Genomic DNA, 17,833 nt, shown 5'->3' on the forward strand with positions numbered 1-17,833 from the left:
ACCCTAAACTTCGCTCTCTGAGAATTAGGTACTTCCTCTAGCTTTTTGTCTTCCCCAAACACAATCCCTAGTACACCCCCCCTTCAGCAGGGCAGGCAGCATCCCTGACAGCCAGCCCCACCCTCCTCACCCACTTCTCCGGCCCCAGCCTCGCCAGACGCCTCCCTGTTGTGAAACCTGCTGGGCTCTCCCTGGGAAATGGCACCTACTCTTGTCACAGATCTTAAAGGACACTTCCTCCAGGAGCCTTGATAAGTGGCCCCTGGTCTTTCTGCCACCAGAATAATGGCACTCCTGTCTCTTCCACTGACCACGAGATCCCCAGGAGCAGGGTCTGCACCTGAGTCGTGTTTCTCTCCCAAGTGGGTGGCACAGCATGGGGACACAAGAATATTTGTTGAATAAACCCACAAATCAGTCCGTGGAAAAGAGGAGGCAATAATCACAACGAAAAGGTCTTATTGTTTAGCTCATCCTGGTCACGTAAGATCCTGGAAACTATTCTATTAGTTCCTTACTTGACATTCAAATACTTATTCCATGCCCCGCAGAAGCCACAGGGTGACAACATCACTGAGCTCTGTCCCTGGGGATGAGGTCCCTAGAACTCCAGGGGACGCCTGTGGCACGCACATGGTCGTCCTTGAGTGTCCCTCCCTTCCTCCTCCTCAAGCGCATTCTCCCATTTCCTTCTCTGCACCCTACCTCCTTAGTCCTCTCCCGATTTCCTCTCTTCCCCCTTCCTCCCCCAAAGGTTCATAGTCACAGTGGCCTGACCTCACACAAGGTAGACACACTGAATAACTATTAGGAAGGTTAACTCCCCTAGTGGGTCTCTCACTCCTTCTTATGCTAAAGGTCTTCTGCCTGCCTCAGCTTTGTTTGCCTCTCAAAGACCCTTTTATTACTTCAGCCTCCAGGAAAGTGTTGGGGGAAAGGGTCACAGTTGAATGACAGGTGTTATCAAAGAAAAATGCCCAGTAGACCAAACAGCAAACTGAGCACTGATGTCATGCTGGGTGCTGTATCTCTTCAGTTTTATATCCCAAGTGACATTCCGTTTATTAAGCTTGGATAGTGTCTTTGCTAGTGAGTATTTAATTGGTCCTGTGTTGCCGAAATTCTACCTTGGCAATCTGGACTGTTTACATATATAGGAACTTCGTTTACCTATTGAGGAAATTGTTGAAGCCCAAAAAACAGAGATGCTAAGGAGAATCGTCAGGCCTGAGAGAAATTTAAAATTTGCCATAGCGAAGAAACCTGAATTTAATAGTCTGTAAGCCCAAAAGAGAGGGAAAGGCCCAAAGTACCCAAGACCCGGCCACTTGACTACCTTCTGGTGCTTCCACACACTGGTCCCAGGAATGCCACCAACCTCTAGCCTGCGGGGGGTTAGCATAAGCGTGCCCTTCTGTTCCTCAACCTAGAATCCGCAGAAGCTGCCTGGTCCCTGCCTGCTCCACAGGGGGTGGCGGGAGGCAGTGGGAAAATGGGAGAAATACTTGGAGCAACTTGGAAGCTTGGGGAAAAAGAACTGTATGAATCCAGAGTACCAATACTGCTAATTCAGGAAAGACAGAGCCAACTCTGAGGAAGGAGGAAGGGGGCTTTGTGTTACAGAACACGTGTCTCTAGCTGAGGAGAAGGACTACAAGGGGACCTGTAGTCCTGGGGAACCTGAAAAGTTTAAGTCTGAAGAGGAACCTCTGAAGGTAGAAGACATGAAAAGTAGGGAGGGTATCGAGTATACAGAGTGTATTGTGGAAAGCTATCTTCAAAGACACAGAAACAGCCTTTCTGGTGTTAAAAGGAAACTCGCAGGCTCAAAATGGAGTCTCTTGTGCCAGGCCGCATCACCAGATGGGGGCGTCGTCCCTAATCTGACTGGACTTTCAACCTCCCCCGGGGAATGTACTTCTAACTGGTCAGTCAGGGATCTGGGGGTTAGCTCTAATAAAGTAATTGGTCACATGGACCTTCTCCGTCTCCCCAAGCAAGATGAAGTAATCTACCTACTAAGACCCTTCTGTCCCCAAAGGAAGGTGACCTTACCCACAATAATCCTTTCTGCTGTTGATGACTTTCTCGTCCTATCTTTTAAAACCTTCATGCTTTGCCGGAGCCCTTTGGAGCTCCTGTTTGCTGGATGGGATGCCGCCCGATTCCTGAATCCCTTCATTGAGCCAACTGGGTCTCCACATTTACTCAGATGAATTGTATTTTTCAACTGGGAACGGCCCACATGACTAAAATAGGAAGTTTGGTTTAAATTTTGTTTCCTTGTTGTAAGGTAGTGTGGAAACATCTTCAACATATAGTTGGCGGGTTTTGTTTGTTTGTTTGTTTTTACAAAGAAAAAGGAAAATCCACTTGTAAGCTGGTTGGGGGAAAAGTTGATCTTGATATAAATTTATATTTGATTTAAAAAATTTTGTTTCCCTCGTGCTGTATCTTTTATCCAGAAGCACATTCCCGCCCGCCCCCCCCCCCCCCCGCCCCGCCCCATTGTCAGATGCTGAGACCAATTAGGATGAGCTCTGGTCTCCATTCCCTTCCCTGCTTCCCCTCAGCAAACACACTTGCACATAGTGGGGACTTTCCTCCACATTCCTGCTTCTGTATCCCACAGACTGGCCAGTGAGCACATTTCTTAACCATCCTGGCATCTGTATTAGTAATTCACAAGGACACACACGTTGCACAGATGCACGCCTGCTTGTGCAGAATGGGGTCCAAAGTGTGGACTGCTCCCCCACCCTTCCCTTCCTGCCGGAGCCTCTCACAGGCTCAGATGGTGTCTGCCCCTTCCCTCGTCATCCCTGTATTAGCCTGAGGGCATCTTCACATCTGCCTAGCTGTTTGTGGTGGGCACCTTGGCATACCTCTGCCTTCTCGGCAGGTCCCTTCTGCATCTGACAAGGGGGGTGTGGTTCCAGGGCAAAACCAGCCCTGACCTACAGACCAAACTATACCAAGGCACAGCACATCAGCGGTGACCTGCCAAATAGCCTTTCCCTTCTAGTTTCATTAAATATTGTTACACTTCATTCTTCTCAAGAGGCACCAAAGTGGGACCCTTGCCCAGATTTCCTGAGGCTGATAGCAACTGAGAGTCCTAGATCAATGTTGTTCCCGCTCATGTTCTTTTGTCTTGATTATTCTCTGTCCAAATGATCATACGAACATTGTCCCATAGATGCTCCACATCTTCAACCTTATTTACCATATTTGGTGCAGTTCCTGGGATTAGGCACAGACTCCAACGGGGCGAGCTCATTGGCTTGCTGCTGAAGGAAGCCCACCCTGCCTCCAGGAAAGAGAAGTGCCCCACACAGATCTGTAAAGTGGTTCTGTAAGACTGAGTAGAAATTCATTGAGGGGGGCGCCTGTGTGGCTCAGTGGGTTAAGCCTTTGCCTTCAGCTCAGGTCATGGTCTCAGTGTCCTGGGATCGAGCCCTCCATCGGGCTCTCTGCTCAGCAGGGAGCCTGCTTCCCCTCTCTGCCCGCTTCTCTGCCTACTTGTGATTTCTTTCTCTGTCAAAGAAAGAAAGAAAGAAAGAAAGAAAAAGAAAAAAAAATTCATCGGGGGCTCTCCTCCCATGTAATAATTTCCTCTTGTAACTGGAATGATTCCTTTCTCGGTGTAGATTTTTAATCATTTTCATTAGGTTATTTCCTCCGAGCTTGCAACCACAGTTTTTTATTTGTGTTAGATCTAAGAGCAAAGCTGTCACTGCTATTAAATTTTTATTGAACTTGCTCAATCTTTTCTAAATTTCACAACTTGACTGTCACCTGAGAAGAAAGACTATGAGTTTGTTGGTACAGACAAATGTTATAATTAAATTTAAGGAACACAGCCGTGTTCTTCAGCCGTGTCACTTGGCCCTGTTCGTGTAGCCAGCAGACACTAATTTGCATACAATAATTTGTATATTTTTCAGATGTATACATTTTGTTTTTACAAGAGCACAGGACTGCATAGGCCTGGTTTTTAAAAAGTAGGGATGGTTAAATTGCAAAGGGGTGGGGTTTTGTTATAACTAAAGAAAAAGTAATTATACATGTAGAGAAAGTAACTAAAATATAAAATGAACTTGAAGTTGGAGATTTTAAAAATTAGCTCACAGTGATGCAGACAGTATATGTCTGGACTGTTAACAGCAAAGAGATTAAGAGCCCAGGCATGAACCTGACTCACAGCCTTGGCCACTTACTAGCTACAGTCCTTTCATCTCTCTCTCTCTTTTTGTTAAGTTTATTATTATCATCATCATTATTATTATTTTTAGTAATCCCTGTACCCAGCGGGGGCTCAAACCCATGACCCTGAGATCAAGAGCTACACACTCTTCTAACTGAGCCAGCCAGCTGCCCTGTATTACCTCAGTCTCTTAACCTCTAGTTGTTTCCTTTGTCAAAACGGGCATATTAACTGACCTCCCATGTAGGATTTTCTAAAAGTTAAATGACACGACGTATGTCAAATGCTCAGTAAATGGTAAACATTTAATAAACGGTGGTGGCTCTTGTTGCTATTATTGGTATTATTACTGAAAAATTTTTTAAATCCTAGGCAGTGAAAGGACTACCATGTAGTTCATCTCCCTAATCAAATTCACTCAGGCCAATTAGAAGAAAATGGTGTCTTCTCAATATAAAGATAATGTATGTTCATCATTTCATAAATATTTACAATTTTAAAAACCCAAAGAACAAAATTTTAAATGCCTAAAAGCCTCTCCTCCAGAAGGAGACACTGTTAACATTTTAGTATGTCCTGTATTTTGTCTATAAGCTTATTTAAAGATTTTTAATCTTCTCATTTATCCTCACACTTCAATTGAATGTTTTATGTTACTAAATAGTCCCCTACAGCATCATTTTAGAGGAGAAGAGCAGAAACTCTTCTCCAGCCCAGCCTGGCCTTGACTGCTGTGTCCTCTCAGCGTTTTCTCTGTGGTGGATTCAGCAGGTCGGCACACAATGGGTCTTTCACTGAGGCCAGTCAGGGTGTAGCAATCTGAGGACAAGGTGTGAGAGCATGAACCGGAGGGGAATGTTCCCAGTCATATCTGCCCCCCTGATTGGGTTTAAAGCCACAGCAATAAAAACAGGAGCTCAGTATTACTTTTGCTGCCCACCCACTCAACATTCCAACGCGATGGCAAATGGCAGCCCCCACATGACTGGCCTCACACACCCCTGTGAGAGGGAACCAGCCCCGGGATGCAGGGAGCAAATGACCCTGACGAAATGTCTTGACCTGTTCCCAGCAGGTCGGGGAGCCCGATCACCCCATCATTTATCACGAGACATGGGAGCACTCTCTTTTTTGTACTTAGTGGAAGGTTCTCTGTGACTGAAGGAGATACCTTTGGAAAACTCTTAAGAAGATTAAAACATATCAGGCATGAGCAAAGGTTTGCATTTTAAAACACAGACGTGATGAATCTTTTGAAGATACACTTATTCCTTCTGATTTTCTTTATGACTGAATTGATGACTTTATTTTATGACTGAATTTATGACTCAATTTTAGACAGGCCGCTCTGGGATCAGAGTTTCCAGTCATCTCCAAAGAAAGGCTCGTCTCCAGGATTTCCTAAGCCTCCCCCACCGGGATGGTTCTGGGGATGACAAGGGAAAATTCTAGCACAGGGATTCACTGACTTCTATCCTTCCATGATCATATTTAAACAATTCCCCCCAGATACTAGGTGGATATTTAAGCCTTGGCAAACAAGGGAAAATGAACTGAAATCATCAGTGATTGACAGAATAAGGTTCATAAGATACCAGAAAGAAATTCAATGCAGGAGAAAAGACGTTATATCATTATCTTAAAAAATACTTTACTTAACTACTGGTACTAAAATATGTAATGTGAACAAACTGAAGCTGAAAGGGGGGGAGAAAGTTGAAACTATTATGCATTATTGGAGTTTTTAAATTGTATTACTGTATTCAGGAAAATGAATGTGCTCCCTGAAACTAATGAGATTTGTGTTTTATGTTTGTAACCAGCAGAGGTAGCTGACGGTGATGAAAGACTGGACAGCATTTCCCTACCACCAACAGGTAAAACACATTTACATTTTCATCACCCGCTGGAAAATGCAGCACATGAAAATATTTGCATTGGAAATGTTTGTAACGTCACAGACGCAGATCCTTGAGGCAACGGCTTCTGGCCCAGACCCTAGTAATCAGAGGTTCTCAGTGCCCTGCGTTCAGAGATATATTTACCCTGAGTCTGAAAAGCTCCTGTTTTTCTCACACTGTCTCACATTCTCGAGAGCCTCAGAACAGCAAGTCCTAAGAACTTAGTGTCATAACATCGTGCCTCCCAAAACCTGTGGGCATTAAGAGGACTTTTACATGAAACGATATTGCTTTCTAGAACAAGGATCACCAGTTTTATGATGAAATTCGTGTCCATTCTGTCCTCATCCACCTCCCCCAAAAGGGGTTTTGAGAGGCAGTCGTGGCTCGTCACGAAACAGGCACTCAGCGAATAGTGCGAGTGCATGAACAGACCAGTCCCTCCAGCCCGGCTGCCAGTTCCTGGTCCTAGAAGCAGATCAGCCAGATAGAACATTCTGGGCAGCATCTGCTGCAGCGAGAAGCCACAGACATCATTCTGACCTCATAGTATTTGACTCCAACCCCGGCCTCCTGCCTCTCTGTTTGCTTATACCTGAGAGCCCGAGGGACGGGGTCTGATCCCTGAGCCACGTGACCATTTACTCCCTGACTCTTTATTGACCTCCCAGCAAAGTCAACCTGACCATTTTCTGCCCATAAAACCCAGACACCCTAAAAAGCCTAACTCCGGATATAGGGTGGTAAGTTTTAAGTAAAATCTAGCAAATGTAAGTGGAGGAGCTAGTCTTCGTAGGAGCCCTGCTGGGTCGTGTGCTCCCTGGGAGCACCTGTCCTGAGAAGGCAAGGAGAGCAGAGCTCCCAGCTGCGGGACAGACCCTGGTCAGGACTGTGAGAAAGCCGGGCCGTGTAAATGTCGCCCAGCTCGCTTGGTTACTCCATGGCTAAGGAACAGATGGATGGGCACATAAATGAACTGCGGCCCCTCGTGCAAAAAAGCTCTGCTTACATCAAGCCCTTACTGCGTGCAGCCATCATACGAAAGGGAATCAGACTGCTTGTTTGGCTACATTTCCACATTTATGAATTAAGATAACTGAAATGCATGATCTCTACTGTTCCTTCCCATCGTGTCCTTGTCCATCAGCACAGCTCCTATGAGCCTTGTTCTGATCACACCCAGCCCGCTCCCAGTAGACACAGGAAGTATTACCGGCCGGCATGAAACCGTGCATTTCAGGAGGCAGTCTGGAGGAATCCCCGCTGTCCTGGTTGTGCCGTCCAGCCTTCCTCCCCGGCTCCCCCAGCCCCTTCATTCCCAGAGCCCACAGTGCTGCCCTTCCCTACGATCTCCCTGACACTGTGGGCTTTGTGATTATTAGCAGTACTGCTATTATTATTTGAAAGCCATTCCCCTTGAAATAATACCTTTGCATTTTCCTGTCTGAAGATGGAGGCAGAGAGATGTTTCAGATGAGGAAATTGAACCCGGGATGGTAGAAACACCTCACGGAACTGAAAAGAATTTCAAGGAATCTGAGAAAGAAGGAACGTTAGAGATCATCTAGTCCCCTCCCTTCTTTTTATCCAGTCCTTTTATTTTACAGGTAAAAAAGCCTGAGGCCCAGAAACACTAAATGACTCTGTCAAGGTCTCCCAGCTGGTTGGTGGCCCAGCCGACCCTCGGCCTCTCGACTTCCAGCCCTTACACCGAGTAGCTTTCTTATACCTAAGCCAAAGCCAGCTTTTCTCTGCATGTTTCCTAAAGATCTTAAGAGTCACTGGATGTGCTAATCCCTTTAGGATTCCATTCCGCTGTCTGTCTTCACAGTTAGAATGTCCGTTTGTAAGCCTACCTGAAGTCCTCTGCCTTAAAACTCACTTACTGGAGTTCTTTCTCGAACCTTGCCCGAGGTGGTGAGGTCCTGACGGACACAGAGGACTAGGCCAGGTCTTTCACTAGTCTATTGACGTTTGCTACAGGTTACTGAGCAGCATGATAAATAATACCATTTATCAATTTAGAAAAGGGGATACGAAGTCACGGATTGGTGCTCAAATGTCACAGTATTGGAAATAGATCATGTTGGTTAGACTAGTGTGTCTCGATCTCCTCAGCCCTGTTAGGTTCTGGGAACAAACGCCCGCCCTCGGGGAAGCCTGGTCCCATGTGAGGCAGGCGGGGGGGTGGGGTGGGCAGTGCGCTCTGAGAACCCCAAGAAACCACCCAGGACTGGGGAACACGCTGTGTTGGGGAGAAAAAAAAAACTACAGAGAAAGTAAAATCAAAACAGTGCTTTCTAAAATTGACAAAGAAGGCTTCTTAATTTGAAAGAGGAGAGAGGAGAGCTCACCTGGGCCTAGCAATTTTTTTTCAAAAATTGGCCATCTTTTACATACTTCTAAACACTTAACAGACGTAAAAGAAGAAAATTTAGTTTTACCATTCAGAGACAGCCATTAATGGGTATTTTTCCCCTAGACTTTTTTATTTACTCATCGGACACCCAACTACATAAAATTTTTGTTTCCTGAGAGTTTTTCTCCCTTTTTTTTTTAACCTAACAAACATTGTCCACTTTTCACAAATATTCGTACACATTATTTTAATAGCTGCATCATGTTCTCTCTTACAGGTAAACCCTATTTTATTTAGCCCTATTCTTATCCTGAACACTATGTGGACATGCTCTAATAGTGACACAGTGTCATGGACTTTCCTGTAAAAATAATCAGTACAAATCTCCAGGGTCTAAAATGGCTCACAACTAAAGCCTTGGCTGAAAAATCAGTGATTTAAATGTGAAGCCAATACTTCACCAGTGAGGTTCTCCAGCCGCCCAGCCTCCTTGCCTCTTGCCCAGTCATAGAAAAGTGTGCGACTCCCCTTTAGAAAAGCGGCCCCCCTTCATTGTCTTGTCTCTGTTGTAGGTCATATATTTGACACCAGGAGAGAAAACACGGAAGACACAGAGCCAGATTTCACTGCCTAGACTTTCCTTTTAGTGACACTGTTCATTAGCACACGTAACTGTTCCGTTGAATTCCTTCAAAGATCCACGTAGCATTTCAGGTTCCTGCAAAGTGTGGGCGTTCTGTGAAGTTTTCCCGTCATATCTGAATAGTTGTCATATACTTTGTTGTGTGTGATAATCAAGCCTCCAATTTGGTGTTAAGATTTTTAGAAATCATTTTGAGAGTTAACTCATTCCTTTCAAAAGTCTGGCGTCAGACCAGTGAGTTCATTGTTCATTAAAAAGTAGCAGCTCTCTCTCGTTTTTGTTTTTTTTTTTTCATAAGCTCAATGTGAATATATGGAGTTTTGAAGCGTATTTATTTTACTGTGCACTGCTTAGATGCAGAATAAAGGAAAACAGCTCTTTCCAGCCTTGGGGAGCAGTTAGGAAGGCCAACATTAATTAGGGCTTCAGCTGCTTCGAAGATGCAAAAGTTGTGTTGGGGGACAGGAGAGCTCTGACCTAGTAGATGAAATCATTTGTGACATAATTTCCTCCAAAGATAGCCATTTGTTACTGAGTAAGTGCAAATGATCTAGGAACTCCGAGGAAAGACATTTCACAAAGATTGTATCAATACAGTGACAAAATAACTAAAAGGCAAGGAACTCAAAGTAACCAGTGACCCACAGGATACCCGACAACTGTTTTCACAGAGGATTTTAAACTGCAGGGTCCAGGGTTTTGGACAACCAGCCACAAAGGGACTTAATACTTTATTTGGCTCTTAGGACGCTCGCCCTCTGCTTCGTATGAAACCAACATATGAAAATAAGGGTTTACACTGAAGAGATATCTTGCCATGTGGGTATTTATTTTACAGAAATATTTACCTCCACATCCCTTCTCCAAAAAGATGGTGAATTTAAAAAATATCGTTTTACTTAGAAACATTGCACGTAGATCTCATTCACTGTATAATTAAATTACCATAAAGTCTTTGGCACTTGACCCAAAGGCCAAAAATCGGCCAGAAAGAAATTGGGTCTGTAGCCGGGCCGAGCCAGAGAGGGAGAAAATGGCTGTCATTTCCCTCGCGCTTGCTTTATGGGTCATAGAGCATTAGAGCTCCGAGTTCTTGTAGAGCCGCCCTGTCCAGGGGACATGTGCCGTAACACGCCAAGCCGCTCCCCCTGAGCTTGGGGGCAATGCGGAGTGCCACCAAAGACCAGCTCATCAGCCAAAGATGAGAGCTAGGAGGTGTCCCTGAAATGTGACAAAGCTGGTCGCAGGCGTGGCTTGCGGAATCCACCTCACTGCTGGAGAGCTCCATCTCTTATCCGTGGGTCTTTTGTCTTATTTCTGAAGTTACAAGGAAGGTTCAGAGAAACGCTTTCCATCACGTCCTGTAGTTATTAGCCTTTTACATTTCTAGGCCAATTAGGAATCCCTTCCCTGAAACTGGTCCCACTGGTCATCAAGTGGCCTGATGAAGTTCTGCATTCAGGGCTTTTGTTTTTCCACAACGTGTGTTTTAAAATTTGTCTTTTGCCCCTCAGCAGGAGATATTTCTCAAGGGAATTGAAAAGATTAATTAGTGACCTTTCAACTCTATTACAGTGAGATGAGTGTGTTGCTAATAAAGGTAGAAACATTTACCTTACCACTGTGGGATCTGTTAAATATGCGTCACAAACCTTCGAAAGCACTTCCTTCCAAGACTGGGTGACAGCTTGGATTTTTCAATACTTGAGGGGGGGTACTGCTCAACTCACAAGTATGTGCAATGCATCCACAAATTGGAAATACATATCACAAAACTGCAACAGTAAAATCATATTTTGTACATTAAAATTGTATTTGTGTTTACTTACTGTGACTACTGTTCAGACTTTATTCAGAAATCCTTTTTATAGGCTTTCTTAGTAAAAAAAAAAATTCCATTATCTATGGATGATGTCTCAATCTTCTGTATATATGTTTTATTAATATGTAAATATTTAGATTTTTTAAAATTACTATGTTCTTTAAAAAGAATTTCAACACAAGGCTAGTTGTGAAATGGTGAATAACATTGTGTTGTGATATCAATTCCCAAGATGCTCTTTATGTCCGTTCCAGAAGAATACAATAAATTACTTTAATTGAACATGCCTGTTTCGTGCCTGTGTGCCAGTCCTCCTGTGCTTATGAAGAGGAGTCAGGGCTAATCATTAATTAAAAGGTATTTATTAATACTCGGGTAATCTTACACAGAGGGTTACATCTCCTTAGGAAGCTAATTTTGAAAAATAAATAAATAAACTAGATCGCCCCCAGAAAGAGTGTCTTCAAACACAGAAAGTCGCAGGCTCTGCCTGGCAGTCCCCGTGAATGGCTGCAACCAGTCCCCCTTGTACCACTGGAGCATTAAGTACGGATAGGCTTGAAGCCTAATTTTAAATGAATTAGGTAGCTTTATAATCTTCACTTAAAAGGTTAAGCCCTGCTTCTATGGAAACAACACATCAGAAGGACAAATCAGTCTTCTTTAATGCAAAGTAGCTGGTCCAACATAATCGCTTTCTTCTCCTCTCTGAACACGGGAGGGCGCTGCCTCTCATGGCCCCCACCGCACCCCAATGCTCCCCCGCCTGGAGCGCACCCAGGCTGGTCTGTCCATTCTCTCCTGGCCTCTCTTCGGGGTCTGGTTCTGGGGCCCCACTTGCAAGGGCCCCGAGCTCTTCTGCAGCTGCCACAGAAGAAAGCAGCTGGATCCAGGGTGAGAAGGCAGCAGGGCGAGGCGCTTGCAAGAACAAGAAAACCCGAACTCCAGCCGACCGGAGGCTCTCACATCCCCGCGCCTCCTAGAAGCTGGGAGCCTGACACCAGCCGGACCCAACTGCCACGATGCAGTGGCCCAAGGCCCTAGGATGCCCTCGCTCCCACACATTTGACACCCAACGGACAGCCCTAAAGGGCTCTCCAGGGCAGTGTGAGGGGCCCAGGTGCACCACGGGAGGTGTCACCGGGAAGGGGACCATGTCCCATCCCCACAGACAGAAAGCTCACAGACTTCCTCTGTTGCCTCCCCTTCCACAGGCCTGGCCTCACAGCGTGATTGGGAGCAGTCACTGGCTCATTCCCCGGGGGCACCTCGTGCCCAGCTCAGCCGTTCACTAAACACCCACTGTGGGCAGGTGCTGCATTGGATCAGTCCGGCAGGGACGCTTGGAAGCAAGGGACAGAGCAGTGAGGGCCAAGACTGGGGAGGTTGGCTCCAGACCAAATATGCCAGGCCATGCAGACCATCCCAAGAAACTGGGAAGACAACAGGGCAGGGGTGAGAGGTCGTGAGGGCCCCTGAGTCACCCTAAGAGCTCTTGATCAGATTCATAGAACATATTGATCTGTCTGGCTAAAATATGGTACACTGACTGGTCACAGGCGAGCCTCAAGTAGGGAGTCCCATTAAGAAGCTGCTGGAATAGCTAGCGTTAGATCAAGCTGCCATGAGGACACAGCCCTGAATGCCTGAGCAGGAGAGATCCAACAGGACTAGCCTGGGGTAGAAAGGGGAGTGCAGCTCTAGGGAGGAGCTCTGGTTGGGGAACCTCAGGGTCCTTTGTGCTCCTTAAGGTAGGGAGCACGGAGAGGCGCCATTGGGAGAAGAATGACAGGTGCGTTAGGGTGTGGAAGTGACTCCATGCATTCATTCAACGTGTGTGTGTTGAACACGTAGAATGTGTCTGGTGCTGTTCTAGAGGCCAGGAGAACAGTGAGCCAAAGTCCTCGCCAGGACCATCATTCACAAAGTGTGAGCCCTAAGGAAACACCAGGATATAAGGTACAGTATGCTCCTGAACCAGAGAAGGCACTTGAACTTGGAGCTCAGCCCCAAACTAGAGGCAATCAAGATTCACAGCACCCTTCATGCAGCATGACTCGAGTCTCAACTACACATCAGCACAGAGCGAGTCCTAACCCGAGGCTCACAAGCAGCCACTGGCTCCCGTCAGGTCACAGGCTCTGTCTTGTCACTTACCACTCTCTGACACTGCCTTGCTTAACAACATGATTGTTTATGGCCTGTTTTCTACCGGCATCTAAGCCTCATGAGGTCAGGGACCTTATCTGTAAGACCATGAAGGAAACATTTCAGGCTCTGGTTCAGACATTTTCTGGACATCACTCTCCCCAAGAAGGGGTGGACTGTGACAGATGAGGGGTGTTGTGTGCTGCCCTCTCCTTTCTTCTGTCCCCTAGTCTTCAATCCCATGCCCTTTCTCTGTCCCTTTATGGGCACTCTTCATCAACAGAGCACAAGTGCCATGCAAGACATGTAAGTGGGACCCATGAGAATTTGGGAACTCAAATGATTCAGAGCAACCCTTCAAATTTACACAAACCATCTCAGTCTGTACTTTGTAACCTCAACAGTAGGCAACAGATAATCCCCCTAAAACTATACACACACACACACACACACATATATATGAAATATACATATGAAAAAGCCAAAGAACAGTCTGGAAACAAAGCCCAGGCGGGATAACCTGAGTATGCTGTGTGTTACACATGCTGATATTTCAAAAAGACTTGATACTTAAGGGCCTTTTTAATTGTGTGGGTTGGGGTTTTTTGTTTTTTTGGTTTTTGGTTGGTTTTTTTTTTTTTTTTTTTTTTTTTTGCCATTTTTAATCTGTTAATGGCAAATGGGAAATGGAGGCACTGGCCAGAAACTGGCTTTCTTGACTTTCAGGTGTTCACACTCTCCACCACGCCACCGTTAACAGTTCAAAACATGGAGGGCCCTCGATGTGAATACGGAGTGAAAAATCAATTTTACAAAGGAAATTGAGCGTCCTAAATTGGTTCAATGAAGTGGTGGACCAATTGCATATTCTGGTAGAAAAAACGACCTTCTGCTCTACTCTAGCAATGGGCAGAAAAAGAGAATACATTAGAATAGATGGCACTTACTCTGTATATTACTGAATTAAGCATCCTCCAAAAGTGATGTATTTCTAACCCCTGGAAACCAGAAGCAACTCAGCTAACAACCCCTATGCTAACCCCATCCCCCTCTTGTGAGGAATATTGTAACACTGCCCGGTTAGGGGAACTATTTCACAGTGTGAAGCATTGCGACCTCCTTCCACTCCTCTTGCCAATTCTCCCTGTAACAGACAGACCCACAGCTGTGGACAGCCTTGACTCTCATCATGAAGATTCTGTTTCTTTGGTTTGTGTCCTGCACTGTTCAAGTATGTCTGTCCTACCCACCTCCATGGTGTTGGTATTCCTTGGGGGGCGAGAACCACAGCTCATCTTTCCTGTACTTTGTCCTCATGGGACTGGCTCACCAGTCCTAGTGGGGTGGGCGTATTTCAGCATCGGGCTGAGTCCTGGACACAGGCTACCACCCGTATGAAGCAAGAGGAGCCAAAATGCACCTCGATCATGCCTAAGCTAGCAAAATATATAGTTTTAGAAAATGAACAAACTCTCAAAGACCAAGAAATGACTTTTGATTGGAAAGTACCCAGGGACTTTGGAGGTGGGAAGGAGAAGGCGGTGGAAGTTGACAAAATTAGTCTGAATTCATTGGACAGATTGAATGCAGGAGAAGAGCCAAGAAAATGCTTTAGGAACTGTGACAGAATCTTACTCCCCTCTCTTCATTCCCTCACTTAAACATATTATAAAACTACAGAAATTGAAGCTGTGGTTTTGGTATAAGAATAGATCGATAAAATAGAACGGGAATTTAAGGAAAACCTTACCTATAGAGACATATAGCACATATTAAAGATATTGTAATGACAAGAGGCCTAAATATAAAGGGGGCTCAAATGAAATACAGATTTTTTTTTTCCCTCTAACTCAGAATGGCCCAGAGTGGGTTGCGTGGTCCATACTGATGGTAGGTAGCTCTGTTCCATGAGATCATCTTGAAACCCACTCATATCTTATTGTTCTCTCATCTCCTAGAAGAGGTCTACAACCATGTTGTCAAAGCTGGCTCACCAGCAGAAGTCTACGTTTGAGCTCATGCGAAGGTGGGAAAAAGTTCCTGGAGGGGAACAATTTCCTTAGGAAAACTTGATTTGGGGGTTGCATAGATCACTTCTGCTACAACGAAGGAGGGGCTAAGAAATATATTTCTAGCTGGATGACTATGTGCCCAGCGAGAATTTGCATTCTGTTACTACCAAGAGGAGTGGGAGAATGGATACTGGGGACAATGAGTTGTTGGTTCCACAAATATCATTTTAAATGGCAGGAAAAGACAAATGATTCGATAAATAGCGTTGAAGGCAACCAGCCAGCCATTTGCAAGAACAAAATTAACTCAAAATGGATCATAGACCTAAATGTAAAAGCTAACACTCTAAAACTTGAAGAAAACAGAGAGGTAAGTCTTCACACTCTTGGGGCAGGTGATCGCTTCTTAGATAGGACACCCAAAGCACAAAGGACAAAGAAAACTAGATGAACGCGGGACATCACAGAAATAAAACACTTCTGTGCTTCAAAGAAAGTCAAAAGACAACTCACAGAAGGGAAGAACAGATTTCCGAAGCATATATCTGATAAAGAATTTGTATCTAGGATATATAAAGAACTTTTACAACTAAAAAATAAAAAGATAACCCAATTTAAAAATGGGCAAAAGATTCCAACAGACTTCTCTCAAAAGATATCTAAATGGCCAATAAGCTGATAAGCACATGAAAAGATGCTCAACATTACAGTCATTAGGGAAATGCAAATTAAAGCCGCCAGATACCACTTCACACCCACAAAGAAGACTGGAATCAAATGACAGACAACAGTGTTGTACGAATGTGGAGAAATTGGAACCCTCAAACATTGCTGGTGGGAATGTAAAATGGTGCAGTCTCTTTGGAAAACAGATTGGCAATTCCTCTAAAAATTAACATAGACTCACCGTAAGACCTAGCAGTTACACTCCTAGGAATAGACCCAAGAGAACTGAAAATGTGTACACAGAAGACTTCTACATGAACGTTCAGTCTACAGTATGTGAATTTTCTTGTGTGAATTCTATCACAATGAACAGGTCATAAAAACTACTCATGAAGTTAGACCCTCCTACCTTACCCTGTATGTGCCAACTGATTCCAGGTATTTCAAGGATTCAAGCAAAACAAATAATAAAAATACTAGGAAGTTTTAAATTCTTATTTCCATAAGCTTGAGGAGAGAAAGGATTTCCAAAACATGAAGAAATTATCAAGTAAAAATGAATTCATTAACTAAAAACATTTAAATCATACTTTCAAAATTTTACCAAAAAAGTTTAACTTTTTTTAAGATTTTATTCATCCATTTGAGAAAAAGAGAAAGAGAGCACACAAGCAGGGCGGGGAGGGACAAAGGGAGAGGGAGAAGCAGACTCCCCACTGAGCACAGAGCCAGAAGTGGGCTTGATCCCAGGACCCCAAGATCATGACCTGAACCCAAGTCAGACGCCCAGCCCACTGAGCCACCTAGGGGCCCCTTAAAGATTTTATTTTTAAGTAATCTCTACACCCAATGTGGGGCTCGAACTTAACAACCCTAAGATCAAGAGTCACATGACTCATGGACTGAGCCAGCCAGGTGCACCAAAATTTCACAAGACTTAATAGCAAATGACAAAATGAGAAAAATATTTGCAAACTAAATGGTTGTTAAGATTATACTTATTACACATCCAACTCATAAATCAAATGGCCAGTAAATACTAAAATGCTCAAATGAAACCAAGAAATACAAATTAATATAGTACCAGGAAATATTTTGGTTATTCATTCAACTGGCAGAAGTTTAAAGAAAGGTTGCACCAGTGTTTCTTGTAATGAAAGGCACTTAGATACGACCGATAGGCACGTTAATTAGTACAGTATTTCTGGGGGTGGTTTGGCAACATAAATCAAATTTGTGCAAAACCGTTGACTCAGCAATTGTGCCCGAAAGAATTTTTCTGAAAGCAATAAAGATCTATCCAAAGACCAAGCCACAAAACCACAGCGAGTTCATCACACATAGCTAAAGTAATAAAACCAACCAACCAACCACGACAATTTACAATGACCAACCATAGTTTAAATTCCAATACCTCCTTAAAATGGGATACTATGCAGCCATTCTAAGTGGTGTACATAGAAATCCACAATAAATTCATTGAAAAAAAGCAGGTCACAGAAAAATAAATACTGCAGGATCTTTTTTTTTTTTTTTGAATGCAGAAAATCATAGAAAAAAAATTCAAAGAGAGCTACACCCACCTGTTGATCAGTTATCTCTGGATGGTAAGATTATAGGTTCTTTAAGTTTCTTCCTGTCATTTACCTAAATTAATATTGTGGTCAAGAACATGCTGCTTTTGCAATGAGAAGGGAAATTAAAGATTTTTTAATAATAGGAAACTGAACAGCGTGGAGAAACGTGGTATGTTTACCGTTAAATAGTATGTTCAGCCTGATCGTACTTCTTAATTTCAGAAACGCACTTCTTTTTGTAAAGTTAGAAGTCATGGTCATTGTAACTACAAACATAGTCAGATTGCAGGATGTCCCCAAAATGTATACCAACAGGCAGCTACAGCTTTAAAAAGGTACAGACGATATTTTACTATCAGCTTAGTTACCCTTTGTAAAAGAATGACGAGTAGGAAGAAAGGGCTCAGTGGTCTATAGATCCGTGACTATGTAATGCCGCTTGGATGCTGTTAGGAAATGTCCAAAATACCAGCATAACTCCTTGTAATGCCGGCTTCT

General features: G+C 44.1%; 1 protein-coding gene across 11 annotated transcripts in view; it reads left to right on the top strand.

The window, feature by feature from the left end:
- Positions 1-11,214, top strand: part of BEND7 (BEN domain containing 7) — a 79,264-nt gene extending 68,050 nt beyond the window's left edge. For 6 of the 11 annotated variants that reach the window (XM_047739799.1, XM_047739801.1, XM_047739807.1 and 3 more), the window contains 2 exons: positions 6,031-6,084; positions 9,040-11,214. In XM_047739799.1, coding sequence (XP_047595755.1) covers positions 6,031-6,084; positions 9,040-9,101 — 116 coding nt within the window. In that variant the 3' untranslated portion in view covers positions 9,102-11,214. Of the gene's footprint in view, positions 1-6,030; positions 6,085-7,558 lie in introns of all 11 variants that reach the window. The other 5 variants (XM_047739802.1, XM_047739804.1, XM_047739803.1 and 2 more) reach the window with 5 other exon arrangements.
- The last annotated feature ends 6,619 nt before the right edge of the window (positions 11,215-17,833 follow it).

The sequence above is a fragment of the Lutra lutra genome, chromosome 8, assembly GCF_902655055.1.
Source record: "Lutra lutra chromosome 8, mLutLut1.2, whole genome shotgun sequence".
NCBI lineage: Eukaryota > Metazoa > Chordata > Mammalia > Carnivora > Mustelidae > Lutra > Lutra lutra.